The sequence below is a fragment of the Coregonus clupeaformis genome, chromosome 35, assembly GCF_020615455.1.
Source record: "Coregonus clupeaformis isolate EN_2021a chromosome 35, ASM2061545v1, whole genome shotgun sequence".
Lineage (NCBI taxonomy): Eukaryota > Metazoa > Chordata > Actinopteri > Salmoniformes > Salmonidae > Coregonus > Coregonus clupeaformis.
The window spans coordinates 38784192-38807831 of record NC_059226.1 but is presented as its reverse complement, the minus strand read 5'-3'; the positions used below and the strand labels follow the sequence as shown (position 1 = coordinate 38807831).

At 42.7% G+C, this 23640-nt stretch overlaps 1 protein-coding gene across 1 annotated transcript in view; it reads right to left on the bottom strand.

Annotated features, from left to right (window-relative positions):
- LOC121551709 (circadian locomoter output cycles protein kaput) overlaps positions 1–23640 on the bottom strand; it is a 41467-nt gene that overhangs the window by 7752 nt on the left and 10075 nt on the right. Inside the window, exons 4-14 of the mRNA XM_045211083.1 lie at positions 22032–22091; positions 19633–19781; positions 19259–19350; positions 18192–18281; positions 17793–17913; positions 17387–17500; positions 14604–14722; positions 9285–9367; positions 5692–5798; positions 3503–3650; positions 2213–2291 (exon numbers count right to left, since the gene is read on the bottom strand). Coding sequence (XP_045067018.1) covers positions 2213–2291; positions 3503–3650; positions 5692–5798; positions 9285–9367; positions 14604–14722; positions 17387–17500; positions 17793–17913; positions 18192–18281; positions 19259–19350; positions 19633–19781; positions 22032–22091 — 1162 coding nt within the window. The remainder of the gene's footprint in view (positions 1–2212; positions 2292–3502; positions 3651–5691; positions 5799–9284; positions 9368–14603; positions 14723–17386; positions 17501–17792; positions 17914–18191; positions 18282–19258; positions 19351–19632; positions 19782–22031; positions 22092–23640) is intronic.

Here is a 23640-nt window from a genome sequence, read left to right as displayed (position 1 = left end):
TATTAATAAGATATATATAGCTACCACTTAGCCAGTCATAGTTATATGAATAAGATATATATAGCTACCACTTAGCCAGTCATAGTTATATTAATAAGGGATATATAGCTACCACTTAGCCAGTCATAGTTATATTAACAATATATATATAGCTACCACTTAGCCAGTCATAGTTATATTAATAAGATATATGTAGCTACCACTTAGCCAGTCATAGTTATATTAATAAGATATATATAGCTACCACTTAGCCAGTCATAGTTATATTAATAAGAGATATGTAGCTACCACTTAGCCAGTCATAGTTATATTAATAATATATATATAGCTACCACTTAGCCAGTCATAGTTATATTAATAAGATATATGTAGCTACCACTTAGCCAGTCATAGTTATATTAATAAGATATATATAGCTACCACTTAGCCAGTCATAGTTATATTAATAAGATATATGTAGCTACCACTTAGCCAGTCATAGTTATATTAATAAGATATATATAGCTACCACTTAGCCAGTCATAGTTATATTAATAAGAGATATGTAGCTACCACTTAGCCAGTCATAGTTATATTAATAAGATATATATAGCTACCACTTAGCCAGTCATAGTTATATTAATAAGATATATATAGCTACCACTTAGCCAGTCATAGTTATATTAATAAGAGATATATAGCTACCACTTAGCCAGTCATAGTTATATTAATAAGGGATATATAGCTACCACTTAGCCAGTCATAGTTATATTAATAAGAGATATGTAGCTACCACTTAGCCAGTCATAGTTATATTAATAAGAGATATGTAGCTACCACTTAGCCAGTCATAGTTATATTAATAAGAGATATGTAGCTACCACTTAGCCAGTCATAGTTATATTAATAAGAGATATGTAGCTACCACTTAGCCAGTCATAGTTATATTAATAAGAGATATGTAGCTACCACTTAGCCAGTCATAGTTATATTAATAAGATATATGTAGCTACCACTTAGCCAGTCATAGTTATATTAATAAGGGATATGTAGCTACCACTTAGCCAGTCATAGTTATATTAATAAGGGATATATAGCTACCACTTAGCCAGTCATAGTTATATTAATAAGAGATATGTAGCTACCACTTAGCCAGTCATAGTTATATTAATAAGATATATGTAGCTACCACTTAGCCAGTCATAGTTATATTAATAAGAGATATATAGCTACCACTTAGCCAGTCATAGTTATATTAATAAGAGATATGTAGCTACCACTTAGCCAGTCATAGTTATATTAATAAGAGATATGTAGCTACCACTTAGCCAGTCATAGTTATATTAATAAGAGATATATAGCTACCACTTAGCCAGTCATAGTTATATTAATAAGGGATATATAGCTACCACTTAGCCAGTCATAGTTATATTAATAAGGGATATATAGCTACCACTTAGCCAGTCATAGTTATATTAATAATATATATATAGCTACCACTTAGCCAGTCATAGTTATATTAATAAGAGACATGTAGCTACCACTTAGCCAGTCTAACTTAGCCAGGTTATATTAATAAGATATATAGCTCCCTTAGCGTCATAGTTTGTTAGCTACCACTTAGCCAGTCATAGTTATATTAATAAGGGATATAGCTACCACTTAGCCAGTCATAGTTATATTAATAAGAGATATGTAGCTACCACTTAGCCAGTCATAGTTATATTAATAAGATATATATAGCTACCACTTAGCCAGTCATAGTTATATTAATAAGGGATATGTAGCTACCACTTAGCCAGTCATAGTTATATTAATAAGGGATATATAGCTACCACTTAGCCAGTCATAGTTATATTAATAAGGGATATATAGCTACCACTTAGCCAGTCATAGTTATATTAATAAGAGATATGTAGCTACCACTTAGCCAGTCATAGTTATATTAATAAGAGATATGTAGCTACCACTTAGCCAGTCATAGTTATATTAATAAGGGATATATAGCTACCACTTAGCCAGTCATAGTTATATTAATAAGAGATATGTAGCTACCACTTAGCCAGTCATAGTTATATTAATAAGAGATATGTAGCTACCACTTAGCCAGTCATAGTTATATTAATAAGGGATATATAGCTACCACTTAGCCAGTCATAGTTATATTAATAATGAAGAGGGAAACACCACATCAATATGGTGAGAAAGGCAACAACACCAGTAAATGTCTCACCTTGTCCACAGTTACCTCAGGGGGGGGCTCTTCAATGATACCCAGCTCTCTACGCTGCTCTGCTCTCACCTCCGCATAGCTACACAGAGAACAGAACATGTCACCTCCCCATAGTTACACAGAGAGACAGAGAACAGAACATGTCACCTCCCCATAGTTACACAGAGAGACAGAGAACAGAACATGTCACCTCCCCATAGTTACACAGAGAGACAGAGAACAGAACATGTCACCTCCCCATAGTTACACAGAGAGACAGAGAACAGAACAAGTCACCTCCCCATAGTTACACAGAGAGACAGAGAACAGAACAAGTCACCTCCCTCTCCCCATAGTTACACAGAGAGACAGAGAACAGAACATGTCACCTCCCCATAGTTACACAGAGAGACAGAGAACAGGACAAGTCACCTCCCCATAGTTACACAGAGAGACAGAGAACAGAACAAGTCACCTCCCCATAGTTACACAGAGAGACAGAGAACAGAACATGTCACCTCCCCATAGTTACACAGAGAGACAGAGAACAGAACATGTCACCTCCCCATAGTTACACAGAGAGACAGAGAACAGAACAAGTCACCTCCCCATAGTTACACAGAGAGACAGAGAACAGAACAAGTCACCTCCCCATAGTTACACAGAGAGACAGAGAACAGAACATGTCACCTCCCCATAGTTACACAGAGAGACAGAGAACAGAACATGTCACCTCCCCATAGTTACACAGAGAGACAGAGAACAGAACAAGTCACCTCCCCATAGTTACACAGAGAGACAGAGAACAGAACAAGTCACCTCCCCATAGTTACACAGAGAGACAGAGAACAGAACAAGTCACCTCGCCTTTAGTCTCACCAGTCGGCCTATTCTGGGTCCAGGAAACCGTCCCTCACAATATTATTATTTTTCTCTATTCCTTTATTCAAATTGCAAGGATTTATTCTGTTGTTCATTTCAAATAAAATATGGTATGCCTTAAAGAAATTCCAATAATTTATAGTCAGATTTTAGTAGTATATAGATGATCAATTGTGTAGTCCAATCTTACTCGACAACGGTGTGTGTAGAGAACCATATACACATTTAAAGAAATCCGTTTTAACCATAACCATAGCATTGTCCCCCTACCTGACGACAGTGTGTAATCCGTTTTAAACATAACCATAGCATTGTCCCCCTACCTGACGACGGTGTGTAATCCGTTTTAAACATAACCATAGCATTGTCCCCCTACCTGACGACGGTGTGTAATCCGTTTTAAACATAACCATAGCATTGTCCCCCTACCTGACGACGGTGTGTGTGCAGACGATGAACTCAGGCCTGGAGTTCCACTGGTGATAGGTGATGTAGTAATGAGTCTGGAGCCAGATCCACTGTTGACCCTTGGTCAGGAATCTGTAGTAACATGACTTCCCTTTCCCATACTGCATCACTAGACAGAGAGGAGAGGTCAGGAACCTGTAGTAACATGACTTCCCTTTCCCATAATGCTTCACTAGACAGAGAGGAGAGGTCAGGAATCTGTAGTAACATGACTTCCCTTTCCCATAATGCATCACTAGACAGAGAGGAGAGAGGAGACATCAGGAACCTGTAGTAACATGACTTCCCGTTCCCATACTGCATCACTAGACAGAGAGGAGATATCAGGAACCTGTAGTAACATGACTTCCCTTTCCCATACTGCATCACTAGACAGAGAGGAGAGGTCAGGAATCTGTAGTAACATGACTTCCCTTTCCCATAATGCTTCACTAGACAGAGAGGAGAGGTCAGGAATCTGTAGTAACATGACTTCCCTTTCCCATAATGCATCACTAGACAGAGAGGAGAGGTCAGGAACCTGTAGTAACATGACTTCCCTTTCCCATACTGCATCACTAGACAGAGAGGAGACATCAGGAACCTGTAGTAACATGACTTCCCTTTCCCATACTGCATCACTAGACAGAGAGGAGAGGTCAGGAACCTGTAGTAACATGACTTCCCTTTCCCATACTGCATCACTAGACAGAGATGAGTGAGGAGACATCAGGAACCTGTAGTAACATGACTTCCCTTTCCCATAATGCTTCACTAGACAGAGAGGAGAGGTCAGGAACCTGTAGTAACATGACTTCCCTTTCCCATACTGCATCACTAGACAGAGATGAGTGAGGAGACATCAGGAACCTGTAGTAACATGACTTCCCTTTCCCATAATGCTTCACTAGACAGAGAGGAGAGGTCAGGAACCTGTAGTAACATGAATTCCCTTTCCCATAATGCTTCACTAGACAGAGAGGAGAGGTCAGGAACCTGTAGTAACATGAATTCCCTTTCCCATAATGCATCACTAGACAGAGAGGAGACATCAGGAACCTGTAGTAACATGACTTCCCTTTCCCATAATGCTTCACTAGACAGAGAGGAGAGGTCAGGAATCTGTAGTAACATGACTTCCCTTTCCCATACTGCATCACTAGACAGAGAGGAGAGGTCAGGAACCTGTAGTAACATGACTTCCCTTTCCCATAATGCTTCACTAGACAGAAAGGAGAGGTCAGGAATCTGTAGTAACATGACTTCCCTTTCCCATAATGCATCACTAGACAGAGAGGAGAGAGGAGACATCAGGAACCTGTAGTAACATGACTTCCCTTTCCCATACTGCATCACTAGACAGAGAGGAGAGGTCAGGAATCTGTAGTAACATGACTTCCCTTTCCCATAATGCTTCACTAGACAGAGAGGAGAGGTCAGGAACCTGTAGTAACATGACTTCCCTTTCCCATACTGCATCACTAGACAGAGATGAGTGAGGAGACATCAGGAACCTGTAGTAACATGACTTCCCTTTCCCATAATGCTTCACTAGACAGAGAGGAGAGGTCAGGAACCTGTAGTAACATGACTTCCCTTTCCCATAATGCTTCACTAGACAGAGAGGAGAGGTCAGGAACCTGTAGTAACATGAATTCCCTTTCCCATAATGCATCACTAGACAGAGAGGAGACGTCAGGAACCTGTAGTAACATGACTTCCCTTTCCCATAATGCATCACTAGACAGAGAGGAGAGAGGAGACGTCATGAACCTGTAGTAACATGAATTCCCTTTCCCATAATGCATCACTAGACAGAGAGGAGAGAGGAGACGTCATGAACCTGTAGTAACATGAATTCCCTTTCCCATAATGCATCACTAGACAGAGAGGAGACGTCAGGACCCTGTAGTAACATGAATTCCCTTTCCCATAATGCATCACTAGACAGAGAGGAGACATCAGGAACCTGTAGTAAAATGAATTCCCTTTCCCATAATGCATCACTAGACAGAGAGGAGACATCAGGAACCTGTAGTAACATGAATTCCCTTTCCCATAATGCATCACTAGACAGAGAGGAGAGGTCAGGAACCTGTAGTAAAATTAATTCCCTTTCCCATAATGCATCACTAGACAGAGAGGTGTGTGTGTGTGTGTGTGTAACTCACAGTGTTCGTGACACTTGGCCAGTGTCTCCAGGTCGTCTACATGATAGTAGTCGTACCCCGACGTCCCCAGAACCTCAAATGGAAGGTAGCCTATGATTGGTGGAGCCCTGGAGGGAGGAAATACCATCATCAGTTACCAAGCCTGCTTATTAACATAATACCACTAGAGGGTGTGTTTGTGTGTGTGTATGTGTGTGTGTGGTATTTCAGGTTTGTGGTGTGTCAGGTCAACTGAGGACAACGAGTGGTTCACTTTGAGGCCAAACCATCTAATTAGATAGAATGAATTACCTGTGGTCTAGCAACAAGAACTTCTATTACAGACTGTGTTACCTGTGGTCTAGCAACAAGAACTTCTACTACAGACTGTGTTACCTGTGGTCTAGCAACAAGAACTTCTACTACAGACTGTGTTACCTGTGGTCTAGCAACAAGAACTTCTATTACAGACTGTGTTACCTGTGGTCTAGCAACAAGAACTTCTATTACAGACTGTGTTACCTGTGGTCTAGCAACAAGAACTTCTACTACAGACTGTGTTACCTGTGGTCTAGCAACAAGAACTTCTACTACAGACTGTGTTACCTGTGGTCTAGCAACAAGAACTTCTACTACAGACTGTGTTACCTGTGGTCTAGCAACAAGAACTTCTACTACAGACTGTGTTACCTGTGGTCTAGCAACAAGAACTTCTATTACAGACTGTGTTACCTGTGGTCTAGCAACAAGAACTTCTACTACAGACTGTGTTATCTGTGGTCTAGCAACAATAACTTCTATTACAGACTGTGTTATCTGTGGTCTAGCAACAAGAACTTCTACTACAGACTGTGTTACCTGTGGTCTAGCAACAAGAACTTATATTACAGACTGTGTTACCTGTGGTCTAGCAACAAGAACTTCTATTACAGACTGTGTTACCTGTGGTCTAAGACTGTGTTACCTGTGGTCTAGCAACAAGAACTTCTACTACAGACTGTGTTACCTGTGGTCTAGCAACAAGAACTTCTATTACAGACTGTGTTACCTGTGGTCTAGCAACAAGAACTTCTATTACAGACTGTGTTATCTGTGGTCTAGCAACAAGAACTTCTACTACAGACTGTGTTACCTGTGGTCTAGCAACAAGAACTTCTATTACAGACTGTGTTACCTGTGGTCTAGCAACAAGAACTTCTATTACAGACTGTGTTACCTGTGGTCTAGCAACAAGAACTTCTATTACAGACTGTGTTACCTGTGGTCTAGCAACAAGAACTTCTATTACAGACTGTCTTACCTGTGGTCTAGCAACAAGAACTTCTATTACAGACTGTGTTACCTGTGGTCTAGCAACAAGAACTTCTATTACAGACTGTCTTACCTGTGGTCTAGCAACAAGAACTTATATTACAGACTGTGTTACCTGTGGTCTAGCAACAAGAACTTCTACTACAGACTGTGTTACCTGTGGTCTAGCAACAAGAACTTCTACTACAGACTGTGTTACCTGTGGTCTAGCAACAAGAACTTCTATTACAGACTGTGTTATCTGTGGTCTAGCAACAAGAACTTCTACCACAGACTGTGTTACCTGTGGTCTAGCAACAAGAACTTCTATTACAGACTGTGTTACCTGTGGTCTAGCAACAAGAACTTATATTACAGACTGTGTTACCTGTGGTCTAAGACTGTGTTAACTGTGGTCTAGCAACAAGAACTTCTACTACAGACTGTGTTACCTGTGGTCTAGCAACAAGAACTTCTACTACAGACTGTGTTACCTGTGGTCTAGCAACAAGAACTTCTATTACAGACTGTGTTACCTGTGGTCTAGCAACAAGAACTTCTACTACAGACTGTGTTATCTGTGGTCTAGCAACAAGAACTTCTATTACAGACTGTGTTATCTGTGGTCTAGCAACAAGAACTTCTACTACAGACTGTGTTACCTGTGGTCTAGCAACAAGAACTTCTATTACAGACTGTGTTACCTGTGGTCTAGCAACAAGAACTTCTATTACAGACTGTGTTACCTGTGGTCTAAGACTGTGTTACCTGTGGTCTAGCAACAAGAACTTCTACTACAGACTGTGTTACCTGTGGTCTAGCAACAAGAACTTCTACTACAGACTGTGTTACCTGTGGTCTAGCAACAAGAACTTCTACTACAGACTGTGTTACCTGTGGTCTAGCAACAAGAACTTCTATTACAGACTGTGTTATCTGTGGTCTAGCAACAAGAACTTCTACTACAGACTGTGTTACCTGTGGTCTAGCAACAAGAACTTCTATTACAGACTGTGTTACCTGTGGTCTAGCAACAAGAACTTCTATTACAGACTGTGTTACCTGTGGTCTAAGACTGTTTTACCTGTGGTCTAGCAACAAGAACTTCTACTACAGACTGTGTTACCTGTGGTCTAGCAACAAGAACTTCTACTACAGACTGTGTTACCTGTGGTCTAGCAACAAGAACTTCTATTACAGACTGTGTTACCTGTGGTCTAGCAACAAGAACTTCTACTACAGACTGTGTTATCTGTGGTCTAGCAACAAGAACTTCTATTACAGACTGTGTTATCTGTGGTCTAGCAACAAGAACTTCTACTACAGACTGTGTTACCTGTGGTCTAGCAACAAGAACTTCTATTACAGACTGTGTTACCTGTGGTCTAGCAACAAGAACTTCTATTACAGACTGTGTTACCTGTGGTCTAAGACTGTGTTACCTGTGGTCTAGCAACAAGAACTTCTACTACAGACTGTGTTACCTGTGGTCTAGCAACAAGAACTTCTATTACAGACTGTGTTACCTGTGGTCTAGCAACAAGAACTTCTATTACAGACTGTGTTATCTGTGGTCTAGCAACAAGAACTTCTACTACAGACTGTGTTACCTGTGGTCTAGCAACAAGAACTTCTATTACAGACTGTGTTACCTGTGGTCTAGCAACAAGAACTTCTATTACAGACTGTGTTACCTGTGGTCTAGCAACAAGAACTTCTATTACAGACTGTGTTACCTGTGGTCTAGCAACAAGAACTTCTATTACAGACTGTCTTACCTGTGGTCTAGCAACAAGAACTTCTATTACAGACTGTGTTACCTGTGGTCTAGCAACAAGAACTTCTATTACAGACTGTCTTACCTGTGGTCTAGCAACAAGAACTTATATTACAGACTGTGTTACCTGTGGTCTAGCAACAAGAACTTCTACTACAGACTGTGTTACCTGTGGTCTAGCAACAAGAACTTCTACTACAGACTGTGTTACCTGTGGTCTAGCAACAAGAACTTCTACTACAGACTGTGTTACCTGTGGTCTAGCAACAAGAACTTCTATTACAGACTGTCTTACCTGTGGTCTAGCAACAAGAACTTATATTACAGACTGTGTTACCTGTGGTCTAGCAACAAGAACTTCTACTACAGACTGTGTTACCTGTGGTCTAGCAACAAGAACTTCTACTACAGACTGTGTTACCTGTGGTCTAGCAACAAGAACTTCTACTACAGACTGTGTTACCTGTGGTCTAGCAACAATAACTTCTACTACAGACTGTGTTACCTGTGGTCTAGCAACAAGAACTTCTATTACAGACTGTCTTACCTGTGGTCTAGGAATAAGAACTTCCACTCTAGGCTGTGTCGGGAGGTGAACTCTTCATTGGGCTCTGCCACTGTACACATCTCCTATGGAGGGATAGACAACAAGATAGATATCAATATATATTGCATAGAATATAGATCATTGAATATAGATAGACAATATATACGATCGGTGGCCATTTTATTAGGTACACCCATCTAGTACCGGGTCTGACCCCCCCTTTGCCTACAGAGCAGCCTGAATTCTTCGGGGAATTGATTCTACAAGGTGTCGGAAACGTTCCACAGGGATGTTGGTCCATGCTGACGCGATGGCATCAGGCAGTTGCTGCTGATTGGACGGCGGTACGTTCCTGCTGCGAACAGCCTGTTCCACTTCATCCCAAAGATGCTGTATTGGGTTGAGGTCTGGAGACTGCGCAGGCCACTAAAGTAAAATGAAATCGCTACTGTGTTCCAGGCGATGTTTTTCCACTCCTCAATTGTCCAGTGTTGGTGATGGCGTGCCCACTGGAGCCGCTTCTTCTTGTTTTTAGCTGATAGGAATGGAACCCGGTGTGGTCGTCTGCTGCAATAGCCCATCCGTGACAAGGACTGATGAGTTGTGCGTTCTGAGATGCCGTTCTGCACAGCACTGTTGTACTGCACCGATATTTGCCTGTTTGTGGGCCGCCTGTTAGCAGAATTCTACCATTCTCCTTCAACTAGTTATTTTCGCCAACAGGACTGCCGCAGACTGGATGTTTGTCGCACCATTCTCGGTAAACCCTAGACACCGTCGTGCGTGAAAAGCCCAGGTGGGTGGCCGTTTCTGGGATACTGGATCCGGCGCGCCTGGCACCGACGATCATACCTCAAAGTCGTTTAGGTCACTAGTTTTGCCCGTTCTAACATTCAATCGAACAGTAACTGAATGCCTTGATGCCTGTCTGCCTGGTTTGAATAGCAAGCCACGGCCACGTGACTCACTCTCTGTAAGAGAGATCCATTTTCTTGAACGGGGTGGTGTACTTAATAAACTGTCCGGTGAGTGAAAAATATGCAGGTGAAATAGACAGTGTAGCTTTGTTGTGTTTCATACTGTAGGTTAAATAGGATTTACCGTCAATTTCTACTTATTTATTTTCTGATTTCTTGTTACTCCATTGAGTGTGTGTGTGTGTGTGTGTGTGTGTGTCTGTGTGTGTGTGTGTCTGTGTCTGTGTCTGTGTGTGTGTTAGTGCTGAGCGATTAACCAAAATGTTTGTAAGTTTGGGTCATTTAAACAACTAAACTACCGTTCAAAAGTTTGGGGCCACTTAGAAAAAAATGTGTCCATTAAAATAACATCAAATTGATCAGAAATACAGTGTAGACATTGTTAATGTTGTAAATGGCTATTGTAGCTGGAAACGGCTGATTTTTTATGGAATATCTACACAGGCGTACAGAGGCCCATTATCAGCAACCATCAGTCCTGTGTTCCAATGGCACGTTGTGTTTGTGCTAATCCAGGTTTATCATTTTAAAAGGCTAATTGATCATTAGAAAACCCTTTTGCAATTATGTTAGCACAGCTGAAAACTGTTGTGCTGATTAAAGAAGCAATAAAACTGGCCTTCTTGAGACTAGTTGAGTATCTGGAGCATCAGCAATTGTGGGTTCGATTACAGAATCAAAATGGCCAGAAACAAATAACATTCTTCTGAAACTCGTCAGTCTATTCTTGTTCTGAGAAATGAAGGCTATTCCATGCGAGAAATTGCCAATAAACGGAAGATCTCGTACAACGCTGTGTACTATTCCCTTCACAGAACAGCGCAAACTGGCTCTAACCAGAATAGAAAGAGGAGTGGGAGGCCCCAGTGCCCAACTGAGCAAGAGGACAAATACATTAGAGTGTCTAGTTTGAGAAACAGACGCCTCACAGGTCCTCAACTGGCAGCTTCATTAAATAGTACCCGCAAAACACCAGTCTCAACGTCAACAGTGAAGAGGCGACTCCGGGATGCTGACCTTCTAGGCAGAGTTGCAAAGAAAAAGCCATATCTCAGACTGGCCAATAAAAAGAAAAGATTAAGATGGGCAAAAGAACACAGACACTGGACAGAGGAAGATTGGAAAAAAGTGTTATGGACAGACGAATCGAAGTTTGAGGTGTTCGGATCACAAAGAAGAACATTTGTGAGACGCAGACCAAATGAAAAGATGCTGGAGGAGGGCTTGATGCCATCTGTCAAGCATGGTGGAGGCAATGTGATGGTCTGGGGGTGCTTTGGTGGTGGTAAAGTGGGAGATTTGTACAGGGTAAAGGGGATCTTGAAGAAGGAAGGCTATCACTCCATTTTGCAACACCATGCCATACCCTGTGGACGGCGCTTGATCGGAGCCAATTTCCTCCTACAACAGGACAATTACCCAAAGCACCGCAATAACTATTTAGGGAAGAAGCAGTCAGCTGGTATTCTGTCTATAATGGAGTGGCCAGCACAGTCACCGGATATCAACCCTATTGAGCTGTTGTGGGAGCAGCTTGACCGTATGGTACGTAAGAAGTGCCCATCAAGCCAATCCAACTTGTGGGAGGTGCTTCAGGAAGCATGGGGGGAATTCTCTTCAGATTACCTCAACAAATTGACAACTAGAATGCCAAAGGTCTGCAAGGCTGTAATTGCTGCAAATTGAGGATTCTTTAACGAAAGCAAAGTTTGAAGGACACAATTATTATTTATATTAAAAATCATTATTTCTAACCTTGTCAATGAGTACATTTCCTATTCATTTTGCTATAGTTCCTATTCAAACTCATTTCATGTATGTTTTCATGGAAAACAAGGACATTTCTAAGTGACCCCAAACTTTTGAACGGTAGTGTAATTGACCGACGTTGGTTCAATTATTTGAATTCCATTTCGTTAAAAAATTTTCTGTGAGCTCAATGCGTAGTTTCCCTCGAGATACTGTTCATTCAGAAATTATTCAGACCTCTTGACTTTTTCCACATTTTGTGACGTTACAGCCTTATTCTAAAATTGATAAAATTATTTTTTTCCCTCATCAATCTACACACAATACATAATGACAAAGAGAAAACAGGTTTTTTGACATTTTTGATAACTTATATGTATATATATATACCTAATTTACATCAGTAGTCAGACCCTTTGCTATGAGACTCGAAATTGAGCTCAGGTGCATCCTGTTTCCATCGATCATCCTTGAGATGTTTCTACAACTTGATTGGAGTCCACCTGTGGTAAATTCAATTGATTGGACATGATTTGGAAAGGCACACACCTGTCTAAATAAGGTCCCACAGTTGACAGTGCATGTCAGAGCAGAAACCTAGCCATGAGGTCAAAGAAACTGTCCGTAGAGCTCCGAGACAGGATTGTGTCGAGGCACAGGTCTGGGGAAGGGTACCAAAACATTTCTGCAGCATTGAAGGTCCCCAAGAACACAGTGGTCTCCATCATTCTTAAATGGAAGAAGTTTGGAACCCCCAAGACTCTTCCTAGGAGCTGGCCGCCCGGCCAAAATGAGCAATCGGGGGAGAAGGGCCTTGGTCAGGGAGGTGACCAAGAACCCGATGGTCACTCTGACAGAGCTCTAGAGTTCCTCTGTGGAGATGGGAGAACCTTCCAGAAGGACAACCATCTCTGCAGCACTCCACCAATTAGGCCTTTATGGTAGAGTGGCCAGATGGAAGCCACTCCTCAGTAAAAGGCACAGGACAGCCTGCTTGGAGCTTGCCAAAAGGCACCTAAATGACTCTGATCATGAGAAACAAGTTCTCTGGTCTGATGAAACCAAGATTTAACTCTTTGGCCTGAATGCCAAGCGTCACGTCTGGAGGAAACCTGGCACCATCCCTACGGTGAAGCATGGTGGTGGCAGAATCCTGGGGATGTTTTTCAGCGGCAGGGACTAGGAGACTAGTCAGGATCGAGGGAAAGATGAACGGAGCAAAGTACAGAGAGATCCTTGATGAAAACCTGCTCCAGAGCACTCAGGACCTCAGACTGGGGCGAAGGTTCACCTTCCAACAGGACAACGACCCTAAGCACACAGCCAAGACAACGCAGGAGTGGCTCCGTGACAAGTCTCTGAATGTCCTTGAGTGGCCCAGTCAGAGCCCGGACTTGAACCCGATCGAACATCTCTGGAGAGACCTGAAAATAGCTGTGCAGCGACACTCCCCATCCAACCTGACAGAGCTTGAGAGGATCTGCAGAGAAAAATGGGAGAAACTCCCCAAATACAGGTGTGCCAAGCTTGTAGCGTCATACCCAAGAAGACGCAAGGCTGTAATCGCTGAGTAAAGGGTCTGAATACTTATGTAAATGTGATATTTCCGGGGGGTCTTTTGTTGATAGATTTGCTAAAATTTCTAGAAACCTGTTTTTGCTTTGTCATTATGGGGTATTGTGTATAGATTGATGAGGGGAAAAAACTATTTAATCAATTTTAGAATAAGGCTGTAACGTAACAAAATGTGGAAAAAGTCAAGGGGTCTGAATACTTTCCAAATGTAAATCAGATCAAGCCCAAACTGTGCACTGTAGTAAGGAGTTGTAGTTTTCAATAGGCCAATATTCTACATAGTTTAGTGCAGAAAACTTGGTAAATAACTACATTGACCATAATCCATTGCGGGGCCTACTTGTCCAGAGACGGAGAGAGAAGAGAGAAGAACGTGTGATCAAGAGGGATAGAGAGCAGTTGCTTCGTGAGGTATCTCTACCTGAAAATACATGATCTAAGTGATTGATAGCTGGTATTCAGCAGTCATAAAAGTACGTCTCATTTACTTTGAAGAACTACTAAAATAGTGATTTAGTCAGACAGCAGCTCTATAGAGATGAGATGATGACTTGGCATGAAATAATAAAGTCATCAAATAAAACTAATGGAATATACAGAACTTAAATATTTTATTTTATTAAAGTAATGTGACTAAATGCTGGTTAATAAGTGATAAGCAGTAATGGACAGTCACTACCATCATGGGACTTGTATTGATTGTTTTATTCTGTGTTGTTACAGCATTCAACCCACATAATGCATTGTGCATTTAATGTCTAAAAATAATTTTTCATTAATCGAATCGAAACTGAACTGAACTCAAGAAGCACTAATTGTGTGTGTGTGTGTGTGGTGTGTGGTGTGTGTGTGTGTGTATGGTGTGTGTGTGTGTGTGTGTGTTTCTGTGTGTGGTGTGTGGTGTGTGTGTGTGTGTTTCTGTGTGTGTGGTGTGTGTGTGTGGTGTGTGGTGTGTGGTGTGTGGTGTGTGTGTGTGTGTGTGTGTGTGTGTGTGTGTTTCTGTGTGTGTGCGTCTCACCTTGATGAACTGTGGTTTAGCCAGCCTGACCGTGGCTACGAAGCAGACCAGGTCATCAAAGGCAGGTTGTAGGGATCTCTGTAACACTCCTGCTAAACCATTCCTGGTGGTGTTGGGGACTAGAGAGAGGAGAGGAGAGTTAGGGGTTGTAGGGATCTCTGTAACACTCCTGCTAAACCATTCCTGGTGGTGTTGGGGACTAGAGAGAGGAGAGGAGAGTTAGGGGTTGTAGGGATCTCTGTAACACTCCTGCTAAACCATTCCTGGTGGCGTTGGGGACTAGAGAGAGGAGAGGAGAGTTAGGGGTTGTAGGGATCTCTGTAACACTCCTGCTAAACCATTCCTGGTGGCGTTGGGGACTAGAGAGAGGAGATGAGAGTTAGGGGTTGTAGGGATCTCTGTAACACTCCTGCTAAACCATTCCTGGTGGTGTTGGGGACTAGAGAGAGGAGAGGAGAGTTAGGGGTTGTAGGGATCTCTGTAACACTCCTGCTAAACCATTCCTGGTGGTGTTGGGGACTAGAGAGAGGAGAGGAGAGTTAGGGGTTGTAGGGATCTCTGTAACACTCCTGCTAAACCATCCCTGGTGGCGTTGGGGACTAGAGAGAGGAGAGGAGAGGAGAGTTAGGGGTTGTAGGGATCTCTGTAACACTCCTGCTAAACCATTCCTGGTGGCGTTGGGGACTAGAGAGAGGAGAGGGAGAGTTAGGGGTTGTAGGGATCTCTGTAACACTCCTGCTAAACCATTCCTGGTGGTGTTGGGGACTAGAGAGATGAGAGGAGAGGAGAGTTAGGGGTTGTAGGGATCTCTGTAACACTCCTGCTAAACCATTCCTGGTGGTGTTGGGGACTAGAGAGAGGAGAGGAGAGTTAGGGGTTGTAGGGATCTCTGTAACACTCCTGCTAAACCATTCCTGGTGGTGTTGGGGACTAGAGAGAGGAGAGGAGAGTTAGGGGTTGTAGGGATCTCTGTAACACTCCTGCTAAACCATTCCTGGTGGTGTTGGGGACTAGAGAGAGGAGAGGAGAGTTAGGGGTTGTAGGGATCTCTGTAACACTCCTGCTAAACCATTCCTGGTGGTGTTGGGGACTAGAGAGAGGAGAGGAGAGTTAGGGGTTGTAGGGATCTCTGTAACACTCCTGCTAAACCATTCCTGGTGGTGTTGGGGACTAGAGAGAGGAGAGGAGAGGAGATGAGAGTTAGGGGTTGTAGGGATCTCTGTAACACTCCTGCTAAACCATTCCTGGTGGTGTTGGGGACTAGAGAGAGGAGAGGAGAGTTAGGGGTTGTAGGGATCTCTGTAACACTCCTGCTAAACCATTCCTGGTGGTGTTGGGGACTAGAGAGAGGAGAGGAGAGTTAGGGGTTGTAGGGATCTCTGTAACACTCCTGCTAAACCATTCCTGGTGGTGTTGGGGACTAGAGAGAGGAGAGGAGAGTTAGGGGTTGTAGGGATCTCTGTAACACTCCTGCTAAACCATTCCTGGTGGTGTTGGGGACTAGAGAGAGGAGAGGAGAGTTAGGGGTTGTAGGGATCTCTGTAACACTCCTGCTAAACCATTCCTGGTGGTGTTGGGGACTAGAGAGAGGAGAGGAGAGTTAGGGGTTGTAGGGATCTCTGTAACACTCCTGCTAAACCATTCCTGGTGGTGTTGGGGACTAGAGAGAGGAGAGGAGAGTTAGGGGTTGTAGTGATCTCTGTAACACTCCTGCTAAACCATTCCTGGTGGTGTTGGGGACTAGAGAGAGGAGAGGAGAGTTAGGGGTTGTAGGGATCTCTGTAACACTCCTGCTAAACCATTCCTGGTGGTGTTGGGGACTAGAGAGAGGAGAGGAGAGTTAGGGGTTGTAGGGATCTCTGTAACACTCCTGCTAAACCATTCCTGGTGGTGTTGGGGACTAGAGAGAGGAGAGGAGAGGAGAGTTAGGGGTTGTAGGGATCTCTGTAACACTCCTGCTAAACCATTCCTGGTGGTGTTGGGGACTAGAGAGAGGAGAGGAGAGGAGAGGAGAGTTAGGGGTTGTAGGGATCTCTGTAACACTCCTGCTAAACCATTCCTGGTGGTGTTGGGGACTAGAGAGAGGAGAGGAGAGTTAGGGGTTGTAGGGATCTCTGTAACACTCCTGCTAAACCATTCCTGGTGGTGTTGGGGACTAGAGAGAGGAGAGGAGAGTTAGGGGTTGTAGGGATCTCTGTAACACTCCTGCTAAACCATTCCTGGTGGTGTTGGGGACTAGAGAGAGGAGAGGAGAGTTAGGGGTTGTAGGGATCTCTGTAACACTCCTGCTAAACCATCCCTGGTGGTGTTGGGGACTAGAGAGAGGAGAGGAGAGTTAGGGGTTGTAGGGATCTCTGTAACACTCCTGCTAAACCATTCCTGGTGGTGTTGGGGACTAGAGAGAGGAGAGGAGAGTTAGGGGTTGTAGGGATCTCTGTAACACTCCTGCTAAACCATTCCTGGTGGTGTTGGGGACTAGAGAGAGGAGAGGAGAGTTAGGGGTTGTAGGGATCTCTGTAACACTCCTGCTAAACCATTCCTGGTGGTGTTGGGGACTAGAGAGAGGAGAGGAGAGGAGAGGAGAGGAGAGGAGAGGAGAGGAGAGGAGAGGAGAGGAGAGGAGAGGAGAGGAGAGGAGAGGAGAGGAGAGGAGAGGAGAGGAGAGGAGAGGGCGTTACCATGACTAGAGGTCAGAACAGATGATCTAACTAACAGTTGTTTCTTTTGATCTACGACTGGTAAAACAAGACCAGTTTTCTTCTCTAATGCAAACAGACGCTCACCGTCGTTCAGCGACTTGAAGTTGCCGATGAATTTGACGTGTTCGTAGACGGGAGGTTCTTTAGGGTCGATGGTTCCTCTCAACACATGGCAACAAAACTCCAGCTGGTTCTTGGCTAAAATAAAATAAAAACAATCACGATTAAAATATCAAATACAACGAACACCACCCTTAACTACAGTGCAATAATTTCTAAAAAAAACATTGGAGTGTTTCCAGACTTTTACAAATATAACATGGGATATATATATTTACACAGCACTGCAGCATTGTGCAGTACAAAGAAGATTATCGCTCGTCTACTTCGACAGCAGTGTAAACAAGTGATCTGATTGGACAGCAGTGTATAAGGAGCGATCCGATAGGCCAGCAGCCAGTAAGGTGGCATGTGACTGGGTGTAACTCACTCTTGAGGTACTCTGGTCCAAGGCTCTCGGAGTCGGAGGGGTGTGTGGAGAGGGCCTTGTACACCTCAGAGTGTTCGTTCAGAGGGAGGAAGTTTAACAGGTTCTGGTCCTGCAGGTCCGACTGGGGAACACCCACACACAACATGTTGAACTCAACACGACTGAGGAAGGTGTAGACACGTTTCATTGAACACTTTCAAACATTTTAACTAGGAAACGAATAAGAAACGAATTGGAATTAGTCAATTGGTATCAGGTAATTCAGCTCAAAGCTGCTATTATTGGTACTATGCATCGTCTCAACCAATTGTAAATAAACGCTTCTCTCCCTATATCCAATAGTAATCGTCCTACTAATCGAAACATACCCCCCCCATACACACAGACAGTCCTACTCACCGGCAGGTGTTCCAGTAAGGAGGTAACACTCTCAGAGACATAGATGATGTTCCCGTCTGTCATTATTGCTATGAAGAACCCATCCAGAGCCTGCAACAAAACACAACATTACACTTGAGTTAATATGACTGTAACCGGGCTGTCATTATTAGTGTGAAGAACCCATCCAGAGCCTGCAACAATACACAGTTGTTTAGATCATGTGATTGTAACCGATCACTCATTCAATACGGTGGTTGTAGAACGCTAACAAAGTAGCAGTATGGTGATAGCAAGAATATGATCTGCAAAACAAAGAAAACCTGGGGGAGATGAACTGTTCTCTGTTTGAATGATGATCATGTATACCCTATGCCTGTCAACTCTGCTCCAACTGTTAATGCTGGAAAGCTCCCATCTCTGTAGTAGTAGTAGTAGTAGTAATAGTACGCAAATACTGGAGTAGTAGTAATAGTAGGGGGGGGGGTACTGTATTAGTATTATAAATAGTAGGGTGGTACTGTGGTAGTAGTAGTAATAGTAGGGTAATACTATAGTAGTATTAGTAATAGTAGGTTAGTACTGTAGTAATAGTAGTAGTAGTAGTAGTAGTAGTAGTAGTAGTAGTAGTACTGTAGTAGTATTAGTAATAGCAGTGTAGTAGTGTAGTAGTAATAGTAGAGTAGTACTGTAGTAGTAGTAGTAGTACTGTAGTAGTATTAGTAATAGTAGAGTAGTACTGTAGTATTATTAGTAATAGTAGAGTAGTACTGTAGTAGTATTAGTAATAGTAGGGTAGTACTGTAGTATTAGTAATAGTAGGGTAGTACTGTAGTAGTAGTAGTAGTAGTAGTAGTAGTAGTAGTAGTCGTAGTAGTAGTAGCAGTAGTAGTAGTAGTAGTAGTAGTAGTAGTAGTAGTAGTAGTAGTGGTAGTGGTAGTGGTAGTGGTAGTGGTAGTGGTAGTGGTAGTGGTAGTAGTAGTAGTAGTAGTAGTAGTAGTAGTAGTAGTAGTAGTAGTAGTAGTAGTAGTAGTAGTAGTAGCAGTAGTACTGTAGTAGTAGTCGTAGGGTAATGTTGTGTATCTCACCTCCAGCATGAGCTGGGTGAACTCCTCGTTGCTAAGGAACGGAGGTTTCCAGTCCTGTCTGATCTCACTGGACTCAGACTGAGCAGCGATCTCTGTTAGAGACACATACACATTATAGTGTTTAGAAATATACATCCGAATACACCATTTATACAATACAGTCAACTTCTGATCCTGATAGGAGCATATCACTATTTGCTCCTCATATCTTCAATGCAGATTCCTCAATAATGCATGTAGTCATGACATTACTTAAGAATAATTTACATTTCAATTATATGTCCATGACTCTCACAAGCAACATTTCTGTTTGTTTACATTCATCACAACAACAGGAAGTAGAAACAGAAAGTGGTGGTAAAGGGGGTGGGTACCGTTGTGTTTACACAGGAAGTCGATGCTCTTCTGCAGGATGGTGGACTTGTCCATCTTGCGTGTGACGCCAGGCAACATGGTCCCCAGCTCCTTGATCAGGACGTTGAACTGGTCTCGTCTCTTCTTCTCTGATTTGTTACGGGACACGCTGTGGATTACAATAGATTACAGATTAGATTACAATGGAATATACTTTAAAAAGCCCTTTCAATCTACAGTCTCACTGAATGGCAACGTGTCTCACCTGTTTCAGCTAATCATGGCCTTAGTGATTAGTTGGTTATGTGAATCAGCTGCCTGTTAGTCCTGTTTCAGCTAATCAGGGCCTTAGTGATTAGTTGGCTATGTGAATCAGCTTCCTGTTAGTCCTGTTTCAGCTAATCAGGGCCTTAGTGATTAGTTGGCTATGTGAATCAGCTGCCTGTTAGTCCTGTTTCAGCTAACCAGGGCCTTAGTGATTAGTTGGCTATGTGAATCAGCTGCGTGTTAGTCCTGTTTCAGCTAATCAGGGCCTTAGTGATTAGTTGGTTATGTGAATCAGCTGCCTGTTAGTCCTGTTTCAGCTAATCAGGGCCTTAGTGATTAGTTGGCTATGTGAATCAGCTGCCTGTTAGTCCTGTTTCAGCTAATCAGGGCCTTAGTGATTAGTTGGCTATGTGAATCAGCTGCGTGTTAGTCCTGTTTCAGCTAATCAGGGCCTTAGTGATTAGTTGGCTATGTGAATCAGCTGTTTGTTAGTTGTGATATGAGGTCATGGTAGTGATGGTAGTTGTGATATGAGGTCATGGTAGTGATGGTAGTTGTGATATGAGGTCATGGTGGTGATGGTAGTTGTGATATGAGGTCATGGTAGTGATGGTAGTTGTGATATGAGGTCATGGTAGTGATGGTAGTTGTGATATGGAGGTCATGGTAGTGATGGTAGTTGTGATATGGAGGTCATGGTGGTGATGGTAGTTGTGATATGGAGGTCATGGTAGTGATGGTAGTTGTGATATGGAGGTCATGGTAGTGATGGTAGTTGTGATATGAGGTCATGGTAGTGATGGTAGTTGTTATATGAGGTCATGGTGGTGATGGTAGTTGTGATATGGAGGTCATGGTAGTGATGGTAGTTGTTATATGAGGTCATGGTGGTGATGGCAGTTGTGATATGAGGTCATGGTGGTGATGGTAGTTGTGATATGAGGTCATGGTGGTGATGGTAGTTGTGATATGGAGGTAATGGTAGTGATGGTAGTTGTGATATGGAGGTAATGGTAGTGATGGTAGTTGTGATATGGAGGTCATGGTAGTGATGGTAGTTGTGATATGGAGGTCATGGTAGTGATGGTAGTTGTGATATGGAGGTCATGGTAGTGATGGTAGTTGTTATATGAGGTAATGGTGGTGATGGTAGTTGTGATATGAGGTCATGATAGTGATGGTAGTTGTGATATGGAGGTCATGGTAGTGATGGTAGTTGTTATATGAGGTCATGGTGGTGATGGTAGTTGTGATATGAGGTAATGGTGGTGATGGTAGTTGTGATATGGAGGTCATGGTAGTGATGGTAGTTGTGATATGGAGGTCATGGTGGTGATGGTAGTTGTGATATGGAGGTCATGGTAGTGATGGTAGTTGTGATATGAGGTCATGGTAGTGATGGTAGTTGTGATATGGAGGTCATGGTGGTGATGGTAGTTGTGATATGGAGGTCATGGTAGTGATGGTAGTTGTGATATGGAGGTCATGGTAGTGATGGTAGTTGTGATATGGAGGTCATGGTGGTGATGGTAGTTGTGATATGGAGGTCATGGTAGTGATGGTAGTTGTGATATGGAGGTCATGGTAGTGATGGTTGTTGTGATGAGGTCATGGTAGTGATGGTAGTTGTGATATGAGGTCATGGTGGTGATGGTAGTTGTGATATGGAGGTCATGGTAGTGATGGTAGTTGTGATATGGAGGTCATGGTAGTGATGGTAGTTGTTATATGAGGTAATGGTGGTGATGGTAGTTGTGATATGAGGTCATGGTAGTGATGGTAGTTGTGATATGGAGGTCATGGTAGTGATGGTAGTTGTTATATGAGGTCATGGTAGTGATGGTAGTTGTGATATGAGGTCATGGTAGTGATGGTAGTTGTGATATGGAGGTCATGGTAGTGATGGTAGTTGTGATATGAGGTCATGGTAGTGATGGTAGTTGTGATATGGAGGTCATGGTAGTGATGGTAGTTGTGGACTTATGGAGGTCATGGTAGTGATGGTAGACCGCCTTGTGATACTGGCTACGCTACCTCCGCCCAGGTCATGGTGGTGATGGTAGTTGTGATATGAGGTCATGGTAGTGATGGTAGTTATGATGAGGTCATGGTAGTGATGGTAGTTATGATGAGGTCATGATAGTGATGTCACCGTTTTGCTCTGTCCTTCTCATCTTCTTCCATCAACCCATCGAAGACGCTAGAATCATCCCTGAGAAAGGAAGAGGCAACATCAAAGCAATAATAACATTATTACATTGTAATAACAATAATTATATGAAAATAGTTATCATTATTATAATATTTAACAATGAGAGAGAGAAAGAGAGAGTGAGAGACAGACAGAGAGATTAGAAGAGAGCGAGAGAGAGAGACAGAGACAGAGACAGAGACAGAGACAGAGAGAGACAGAGAGAGAGAGAGAGAGAGAGAGAGAGAGAGAGAGAGAGAGAGAGAGAGAGAGAGAGAGAGAGAGAGAGAGAGAGAGAGAGAGAGAGAGAGAGAGAGAGAGAGAGAGAGAGAGAGAGAGAGAGAGAGAGAGAGAGAGAGAGAGAGAGAGAGAGAGAGAATAAACCACTTCTCCAATCTTTTTGGCCCTATAACAAACAAACAGCAAAAACATATCCATTATAAAATACAAATCTTAGAATCAACTATTAAAACTACCAGAAACCACTGGATTCTCCAATTACATTGAATGAACTACAGGGCAAAATATAAACCCTCCAACCCAAAAAGGCCTGTGGTGTTGATGGTATCCTACATGAAATTATAAAATATACAGACCACAAATTCCAATTGGCTATACCTAAACTCTTTAACATCATCCTCAGCTCTGGCATCTTCTCCAATATTTGGAACCAAGGACTGATCACCCCAATCCACAAAAGTGGAGCCAAATTTGACCCCAATAACTATGGTGGGATATGCGTCAACAGCAACCTTGGGAAAATCCTCTGCATTATCATTAACAGCAGACTCGTACATTTCCTCAGCAAAAACAATGTACTGAGCAAATGTCAAATTGGCTTTATACCAAATGACCGTACAACAGACCACGTATTCACCCTGCACACCCTAATTGACAAACAAACAAACCAAAACAAAGGCAAAGTCTTCTCATGCTTTGTTGATTTCAAAAAAGCTTTTGACTCAATTTGGCATGAGGGTCTGCTATACAAATTGATGGAAAGTGGGGTTGGGGGAAAAACATACGACATTATAAAATCCATGTACACAAACACACATTTCTTCCACAGCGCTGTGGGGTGAGACAGGGATGCAACTTAAGCGCCACCCTCTGCAACATATATATCAACGATTTGGCGAGGGCACTAGAACAGTCTGCAGCATCCGGCCTCACCCTACTAGAATCTAAAGTCAAATGTCTACTGTTTGCTGATGATCTGGTGCTTCTGTCACCAACCAAGGAGGGCCTACAGCAGCACCTAGATCAAATCAAATCAAATTTTATTGGCCACATGCGCCGAATACAACAGGTGCAGACATTACAGTGAAATGCTTACTTACAGCCCTTAACCAACAGTGCATTTCTTTTTAACAAAAAAAGTACAAATTAAAAAAAAATTTAAAAAAAACAGAAGTAAAATAAAATAGTAGAGGCTTTTAAGAGTCAATCCCCCTTTATAATTTCTGTGGCACAGATTCTGTCAGACCTGGGCCCTGACAGTAAATCTCAGTAAGACCAACATAATGGTGTTCCAAAAAAGGTCCAGTTGCCAGGACCACAAATACAAATT